Here is a 10,037-nt window from a genome sequence, read left to right as displayed (position 1 = left end):
TTCCCGTAAGGGAATATGGTCTTAGCTGCTCTCAACCCCAGGTCGCGATCCTCTAGGGGCCGCAGAGCAGATAATAAGCGGAACCACAGAGCCACTGTAAGGCAGAGGGGAGGTAGTAGTGAGGAGATGAACTGCAGAGAGCAATAGCACGGAGATCCACACAGGTGTATAACTCTGGAACTGGACCAATGATGAGCGATGCTCTGCAGTGAAGCCACACGTCTTGACTGTGAGGTAAGCTTAACCGATAAGGCGGTGAGACGATGAGCTGCAGAGAGCAATAGCACTGAGGTCCACACAGGTGTATAACTCTGGAACTGGAGCAAAAGATGAGCAATGTTCTGCAGTGAAGATGCTGAGAAGCGATGAGCTGTACAGGTAATGCTGAGAGGCGGAGAGCTGCACCGGTGTAGGGTAAGCTGCACAGTAATAGCTGGAAGCGATGAACTGCACAGGTAACGCTGAGAAGTGGAGAGCTGCACAGGTGTAGGTTGAGAAGCGGTGAGCTGCACAGGTATAGCTGGAAGCGATGAGCTGCACAGGTAACACTGAGAAGCGAAGAACTGCACAGGTGTAGGTTGAGAAGCGGTGAGCTGCACAGGTATAGCTGGGAGCGATGAGCCGCACAGGTAACGCTGAGAAGTGGAGAGCTGCACCGGTGTAGGCTGAGAAGTGGTGAGCTGCACGGGTATAGCTGGAAGCGATGAGCTGCACCGGTGTAGGCTGAGAAGCGGTGAGTTGCACAGGTAACACTGAGAAGCGAAGAGCTGCACAGGTGTAGGTTGAGAAGCGGTGAGCTGCACAGGTATAGCTGGGAGCGATGAGCCGCACAGGTAACGCTGAGAAGAGGAGAGCTGCACTGGTGTAGGCTGAGAAGTGGTGAGCTGCACGGGTATAGCTGGAAGTGATGAGCTGCACCGGTGTAGGCTGAGAAGCGGTGAGTTGCACAGGTAACACTAAGAAGCGAAGAGCTGCACAGGTGTAGGTTGAGAAGCGGTGAGCTGCACAGGTATAGCTGGGAGCGATGAGCCGCACAGGTAACGCTGAAAGGTGGTAAGCAGTACTAGCCACAATGTCAGGAACAACAGGAACAGCTGAGCGAAGAGATGCTTCCAATCAGGCAGGGAGACCTGATGATCTGACACCCATTAAACGGAGGTGGGCCCTTATAAAGGGAACTGGCTGCAGATGATCCAATCACCACTGAGCAGAGTTTTGAAGGTTCCCGGAGTAGCTCCTGCGCAGTACACTAGGCAAGATGGCGCCCGATGAGAGAGGAACGCCAAACTGAACAGCAGATAGGAGTAACCAAGGGAAACAAAAGAACACAGTGAACCACACGGAACAAAACTGGTGTGATGCATGATACTAAGAAGTAATTGAGGGAAGGCAGCATTTGAATTTGAAAAGCGTGTCAAGCAGCGAAATCAAACGGGAGCTGAGTGGCTGATGTCAAATCCAGGTCAGCGCTCAATACTAATAGTTGGAATTCAGTAGCTAAAGTGGATTCTGTAGTAGCTTTACTGTCCACAAAAACTGTTACACCATATAGACTCAATGAAATATTCTATGGATAGAAAAATGGAGAAATGCTTCAAAAAGTTGCATGTTTCCACAGGTCATGGGGTCTGTTTAAATTTCTAGTCTAAATGTACAGGAAAAACTCTGCAACAGCCAGAAAGCCTTCAAATATAAACAAATATCAACGATTATATTATATTCAATTATATACAATATATTGGAAAAAATTGTTTTTACATAACTACAGATTCATTATGGAAAACCCTGGTTAAATACAAATGTGGTGGTGAAGGCTGTCTAACTAAATTAATGGACCTCTATAATGATGCTTTTAATCTTTTTTTCTACCATGCATAGTAGTGCTAATTGCAATTTAGTTCATATTTTTTTTTTGTTTTAATTAAATTGGAAAACTTTTAATTCATTATATGTTTACAAAAAAAATAAGAGAATATACAAATAAACTGAAGATCCTTAAGTAATGTGTAAAGGCACAAATACATTAGGGAACAATCTTTTTGTTTACATATTTAAAAATACCATTTTTATTATTTGTATGATATAAAAATAAAGAGCAGTTTTTTTGAGCTTTACAAAATGTAAACATCTGTAGAACACGGTTTGGCACTAAACAAAATCACCAGTATCCACATGATTCAAAATTGGTGCAAAATGATATTTTAAATAGAAGTTATTCTTTTTTCCCCCATTTCATGTTCATTGACTGTTTTGGTGCTGGAAATAATGCATGTGCTGTAATTTTGCTATAACTATCACACAATTTTCATGGAAGTTTTAGAATTGCCACTTTTGTTTCAATAATTGATCTTAGGTGGGTTAAAAACTAGACTTGTCCCTCCAAGGCCTGGTTTGTGGCCACAATCTTCTTTGAAAAACTTAATCAATATTATTTCGATTGTATTCAGTCAATGAGCAGAAATATCATATGTGCTGCTTGATTCATTTAAAATACTGGTCAACCATAGCTTAAAGGATACAATACTTGAAGTACCCAATAATGTCGCTTTCAATATCAACTACATTTCAGATTAGTTAAAAGGTAATTATCACGGTCATCTATACTGTAATTTATTCCACTGTCTGTATTTCGAAAAAAACAAAAAAAAACCCCAAAACCTTTTATACAAGAATACAACAAATGTCCATTAATCATTGCTTTTCTTTTGGACCATTTGTTATTGCTGTCATTGTGCCTAATATTTCTGAAAACTGTGCGAGGAGAATGCAAACAATGCCTCTGTCAGCTTCTTTCCACCTGCTGGTCGCTTGGATTCTTATACTTTTGTTGTTTACGTTGGAGGAAGCGAGCTCTAGCATCAGATATAGACTGTTCATCATTTCTCTTCTGCATCTTTTTCAATGAGGCCTCGAATCCATCTGCCGATAACAAACAAATTTTAATATTGGATGGATGGTAAGTGAATGTGGTTTTATATTTACATGTGTATATCAGATCACGTATGACAAATAAGAAAATACCTTCTTTGTGAACAGAATGTAATAGGACTGTAAGGATTCACTATTTTAAATATATATTGTTACCGTATATAACTATGAGACACATAATTACATAGAAACCAGTGGCCTAAACAGAGAGATGCCAATGCAAAACTGATAATAGTATAGGAATGTTGAACATGCCTGTTTATTAATACCCAGTCTGTTATTGCTCTGTTTGTTCCTAATTGTAAAGCCCTACATATTATGCTGTTGCTATATAGATAAATGTTAGTAATAATAAATCATAATAATCTTATATTTTTCCTTATTCCTCCCTCTACATACTGTTTCCAAAGAGGCCAAAGTGCAATTTAAAGTCTCTCACCATAAAGATCAATTATAATCTATGTAAATATCCATCTCTGTAGAGTCCACCGATCTAAAAATGTAATGTGTTAGAGACGAAAATAAAGCGGTCTGCTCCAGATCTCACCTATTCTTTGCTTTGTTATAAAGAAGCAGAGTGCATACACACTGCAGACTTAGAACGACATTGTTCAATCGTTGAACGAGATTTTCAGTTCAGTTTGAAAGTCACGACCAACGATTTCATGTGCTTTGGAACGATAATCGTTCATCGTTCCAGGTAATGCACTACTATGATATTGGGCCAATCAGTCAATCCTAAGTCTGAATGGAGCCGCCGACTTCTACGTCACATGACCTCTGAAGTCATGCAGCATACCGAAGGAGGAGAGAGTTCAGTGTGATCTCCCTCTTTCCTCTGCAGAGTTTCTCGGACCGGGACAGACAAGAGTGTGACAATATACGTATATGTTATTATGAGCCATAGGTACAAGTCCTTACTGAATGCTGCAGAGTTGAACTTCTGCACGGCTAACAGAAAGTGGGTGATTACATTTCTGTATTCTGGCTGCAAATTACATTTCACTTCACTGCAGTTTAAGATTAGACAAACATAATAACTTTATGTAATCAATATATCTGCTGTTTCTAAAGGTTGCAATGTGATTGGTTATTTCACCTGTTTGCACAGATTTAAATTAAAAGTGCTTGACTGAGTTTATGGTAATTCTTTTTTCACTCTCTCTCCCATGTGGCTTCTCCAAATTTCATTTCACTATAACATGGAATTACTGATTATATGTGTGATCTTCATTACATGTTCAATACAACCTTTATGGTGCAACATATCTGTGTTTCCTAAAAAAAATCTACAGCAGTGGTGGGCCATTGGTATATAGCAGAAGATGGTATTAAAGGAGACGTGGAAAATATTACAGAGAGAGCGCGCTTAATAAGGGGAAGACAGGTAGAAGTATTTTCAGTAGATTATCCAGTGACCATGGCCTTATCTGTGTGAAGTTTGTATGTTCTCCCTGTGTTTGAGTGGGTTTCCTCCCACATTCCAAAAACATACTGGTAGGTTACTTAGCTGCTGACAAAAATAACCCTAGACTGTGTCTATCTGTGTGTGTGTCCGTTAGGAAATTTAGACTATAAGCTCCAATGGGACCGGGGCTGACATGAATTCCAAATACTCTCTGTACAGTACTGTGGAATTGGTGGCGCTATGATGTGGGGAAGGTGCGAGAGGCATGTGGGGTTAATTTGGAGCAAATGGGACTTAAATGGCAAGTGATGGAATATTGGACTAAGTATGGGACATATGGGGCATTTTTTTGCAAGGTTGTTTTAAGACTGGTTTTTCATTCTTGAAATGAAGGGTAGTATATTGCCATTTTGAAGGTTGGAGGGCCACATTTGGCCTTTGAAGTAGATTAGTTTGTTCATCACTGCCTTAGAACATATTGTAATTTCTTTAAATGAATCACTTAACTGTATGTATATAACACATGATTACAAGAAGTGTATCTGATGGCTTCCGAATTATTTTTTTTTTTAAATTACACTTTAATACCATGGTGCAGTGTCCGAAAGTAACTGATCCGATTCCAACTGTAACTTTGTAATTTAAAACACAAATCTTAATTTACTGCTGAGGGATAAAGCGCATTGCACAATTTCATTAAATAAGATCCACAATCTTTTAGCAACATATAATCCCTTGATCTTTCTTTACATTCAGAAGCTTGCTATATATAAATATATATATAGATCTATTCTCATCATCATTTATTTATTTAGCGCCACTAATTCCGCAACGCTGTACTCATTCACATCAGTCCCTGCCCCATTGGAGCTTAAAGTCTAAATTCCCTAATATAGACACACACTCACAGACAGAGAGGGGGAGACTAGAGTAAATTTTGAACGCAGCCAATTAACCTACCAGTATGTTTTTGGAGTGTGGGAGGAAACCGGAGCACCCGGAGGAAACCACGCAAACACAGGGAGAACATACAAACTCCACACAGATAAGGCCATGGTCGGGAATTGAACTCATGACCCCAGTGCTGTGAGGCAGAAGTGCTAACCACTAGGCCACTGTCCTGCCCTGTATGTATGTATGTATGTATGTATGTATGTATATATATATATATATATATATATATATATATATATATATATTTTTATTTTTTTTTTTTTTTTACTCGTTTTTATTTTATTGTTTATAATAAAAAGCAAAGAAACAGAAACAAAAATAACAATGGAATATACAGCAAGTAAAACATTCTGTCAAAGAAAGTTACCAAAAGCTATACAACTTATAAACTGATTTTGCATAGAAAAATCAAAGAAGCTAAATGAAATTAAATGAGTAAGAAAAGAAAAATAAAGACATAACAAATTGAAACAAACAATAGTAGGTGATTAAATTATCCACAAGCTATACATTTTCAGAAATATACATAATAAGCATGCTACATTTAAAAGAAAAGCTCGTGTTGGATAAAGGAAGGATACGCCTACTTCTGGGTTATATTTGGTTTAAGCATTATAGCTCGGAAAGTCCAACAGTTATTCTTTTATTTTTACATGATAAATTGAAGGGACATGTTGCACTACAGCCCATGGATGATATTTCTGCCCAATTCAAAACAGTAGCTTATATTATATTTCATTCAGCTATGACCCCCTAGACTGCGATTCAAAACTAATCAGTTAAGCATAATGAGTGTATTATATGTAAATAAACCTCATGCACTTGTGCACTAAAACTACTCCACAAATAACACAGAAAATATCTTTTATCAACCACAAAAGTGTAAAACTGAAGTGTAAGTGCTCATTTGTGGTGGCACATGCCTACTTTGGAACAACTGTGATTTGTTTGACAGGGAACCACGTGGATTTAGAAGGCAAGATGGTGGCCTCATGTGTGGAAGTCTATACCGGCTGATAATAGGAGATATGTAGAACAAGGGCATACGTTGAGAAGTCCGGATTAAGGACATAACTAACCCTACTTTTGTATGGATGAGCAGAGACAAGATTTCAAGAAAATCAATATATATCTAATCACCGTTAATTAGTAAAATATAGACTCTCAGCTTATATGAACTTGTAGACTGTTGACACAAGGGGCTAATTGGTTGCTTAAAAGGTCTAATTTATATATGCACTTTGTTTAAATAAATTTAGAATGTTATAAAATATTGTTATTCCTTTTCCTTAAGGATCTGCAATGCGCACTTACAGAAGCATTGCAGATACGCAGTTATTTATTTCTGGCTGGGTGTAATTCTATTGCATTTTTATCTACATCAGTCTTACTAGTAGTACCTTTTATTGTTTAGTCTACCTTTGTATTTTTTAGATCGGAGGAGATAAGACTTTCTTTTGGTACCAGCTGAGTAAATGTATTTTTCATATATGGGCATAATATAAAGGAAGATATTTTAAGAATATGATTTATTTTGATTCTCCCATTAGCTAATTTGGCAACATTAAACAAATCCATGAAATATACCTTACATATATGCACGTTGTTTTATCTGCAACTTCCAGGTTCTGTTCAGTGGTTCCTGTGTGCAATATATTTAACTATATTTTCACTACTGTTAATGATCTGTTAATTATCACAATTCTACCTGGATTGCCCCTCACTGTTGAGCATGCTGAAATGTGACATTTCTAGAATAGTCTTTCTGGCCATGCTCATTCAGTTGTAGAACAGGAAAAAAGTGCTGGAATGTGTTCAGTAGGTGTTCCTCAGGAACATGCTCTATGCTTCACTCTTAACTCACAGCTGCTAACATTCAGACAATTACTGTACTACATAAAGCAGCAATCCAATATAATTTTATTTTGTACTTTAAATAGCAAGTTAACTATCTTTTAACCATGCATCTTAAGTATCCTCTTACAAATCAGTTTCTCTCTTTTTCAAAAGCTCTCTGTCCGGCAAATAAAAATGGCTGCAAAACAGAGGCTCACAGCTCTCAGAAAGTCATGTGATGGCAGAGGGGGAAGAAGGAGTACGTCACAGTGTAGACAGAGCTCAGAGGGACACGTCAAAGCTACACCTTATGCCATGTGACTGTGGTTGCTATGGTAGTCATAAATCATTAGTAGCAGCTTGAACAAAAAAAAAAAAGGAAAAATGGTAAAGGCAACAATCGTCTTGTAGCTTTCCACAAGGATTTATGTTATTTTATAGGATTGCTGCTTTAAACACCTCATTGGAAATCATTCTTTGCCAGAACATTGATTTTTTTTCCTGTGTTCCCATCGCTATAGCTAGTACTTGGAATCCTGCTTCTCTGTGTATTGACCTGGGTTGTTTGCAAGCATACTGAATTCCCCGCTGCCTGGCCACAGCCTACTGAATTTGGTATATGCGGATTACCAGCTTGGGCCTTAGAAACTTTCCATGCCTACTCCTGTCTTATGTCTGCATTTTCTTTCTTTGTGCCTGAAAAACTCTGTAGCTACATGTGGGTCACTGTAAAGAAATTTCTAACAAGAAAATAAAAGACTGGAAGGAGAGTGATGCAGTAGGCGGTGATATATTTAAACACACATGTAGGAAAAGGTCTTATCGAGATAGTTAACAACAACAATAGTTGTGCGGTAACTGTCACCCTTCTGTTCCACACTGTCCTCAGCTGCATTATACCAAATAGTTATTGGTTTGTTAAAAATAAAATAAAAACTTTAATGAAGTTAAAAACAAATGTGTTTGACCAACAGGCAAGCTGAATATATACTTTGTCCACATGCTTGATCAAATATTTACCCACATATACGCAATCATCCCATGAGTAAATCTAAGAGCCAAATGTACTCTTTTTCAACTCTCCTAATATCAAACACTATTTTCTGTTACTTTTCTCTCATGTTCATCATCAATATTGCTGCTCATTAATGGCCATTTAAAAAAATGCAAAATAAGCATGCAGTATATTTCTATTTGCGCCTAATTCTCTGCCATGCACATAAGAAGAGAGCATGCCCACATGAATTTTTTTTTAAATACCCTCATGAAAACGGGCTCTGGAGACTATTATTTTGTTCCTCAAACGCTTCTAATACATTCTTCTTATCTGTGAGCAATTCTACTGTAGTGCCCTCTTGTCTGACCACTGTTTAGTAGACAGGGGTCCCATTGTTGACGTAATTGTCAGGTGATCTTTGGCTTGATGGAAGGATTTACATACTTGCTGTGATGCTTTGACACTGCATCTAGGAGAGTTACTGTGAGTCTGACTGTTCCACTGCCTCCCCCACACCCGGTCTTATGTCCAACACCCGAGTAGGATGTAACATCCAGTTTAGACCATTTGAAATAGCTTTAACTTTGCAGCAACTGGAGTGTCCGCGCTAAGTAATGAGCTGTATCCAAGAGACAAGCTAGCCTGAAACCCAAGAGGAAGCCTGAGACAGTTTGCGAACTACTGACACTGCAGGATTGCAGCCGCTGTGAGGTCCGCAATGCCTTTACTGTTGCAATGAAAAGGTTACTACTTGAAACATTTAAATTATATTGCTACTAGGAATCATTACAATTACATTGAAGTATATATACAGTATAATGTATCCCCCACTGTAAATTATAAGTCACCTCAACCATAACGGAATGTGGTAAGAGATGCTAATATATGTATAATCTAAAGTTTACTGCATCAGTATTAATTAGGAAAATGTGTGTTTTAGAAGGGATAACACACGCCTTTCTGTAAATTATTATGGATATTACAAGGAACATTGAATATGACCATTCTATGTTTATGGAACACCTCTACAACTTATAATATTGTAGAGGAGTAATACTTCCTTCTGCAGTTTGAGGTGGATTCACACCAATCACCTGCTGACTTTTCCCAAATGGTATCCAGCAAACAATCAATCCCCAACACTGCAATAGCATATATTGGGGTTACTTTTCAACATTGGGGCACAAGAGAATATTAGCAAAGAAAACAAAAACAAAGGATAATTCCTTCTTACATGTTTGCGGGGCAAAACCAGACCAGCACGCACAGTCCTATGTCTAAGAACTCATATTAAATTGGCCCAGGATTAACCTTGTTCATAGGCCTAAGATAACCTTAGTCACTTAGAGGCTGTCCTGGAGTTATTCCAAATGACGCTGTTCCAGTAGTGGACAGTTTAATTTACATGGTCATAACTGAAAACAGTAAAAGAAACTCTCTTACACATTGAGATACTGAAAATTCATGGTTGATTAAATATATAAGGGATAATGTATATACTACGGTTTTATAGGTAACAGAGAAGCTAATGTATTTTGCACCACTATGATGGGAGGGGCAGATACGGTTTCAAACAAATGGATAAAAATCTGGATGGAACCGAACAGCGACTCTGGAAACTTACAGACTACTAAGCAAAGAGGAGCCCAAAATGTGGGAACACATTCTACGAATGCAGCAGCTACATCCTCAGCCTAGAAAAAGGGGCCACTATAGAACAGGTTTGCAGAGTTGCCACATAGTCCTTTACCAGACACTATCGTAATGATGTCCTTTCAAATTAAGATCTAGCATTTGGTCTACTTTGCCCTTTTTTGTTCTTTTTTATTATGTTTTAGCTATTGTCCCTCCCTAGTTATTCGTCTCTGGATGTCCTGTCCTGGGAATGATGTGAAAATCGTTACCCTTTTCCCT

The 10,037-nt window shown here is 38.2% G+C and overlaps 1 protein-coding gene across 1 annotated transcript in view; it reads right to left on the bottom strand.

The window, feature by feature from the left end:
* Positions 1-2,036: 2,036 nt before the first annotated feature.
* The window catches only part of DHX40 (DEAH-box helicase 40), a 90,747-nt gene continuing 82,746 nt past the window's right edge, over positions 2,037-10,037 (bottom strand). The window contains exon 18 of the mRNA XM_075195291.1: positions 2,037-2,919. Coding sequence (XP_075051392.1) covers positions 2,783-2,919 — 137 coding nt within the window. The 3' untranslated portion in view covers positions 2,037-2,782. The remainder of the gene's footprint in view (positions 2,920-10,037) is intronic.

The sequence above is a fragment of the Mixophyes fleayi genome, chromosome 2, assembly GCF_038048845.1.
Source record: "Mixophyes fleayi isolate aMixFle1 chromosome 2, aMixFle1.hap1, whole genome shotgun sequence".
Taxonomy (NCBI): domain Eukaryota; kingdom Metazoa; phylum Chordata; class Amphibia; order Anura; family Limnodynastidae; genus Mixophyes; species Mixophyes fleayi.
This window is presented reverse-complemented; position numbering and strand designations above follow the sequence as displayed.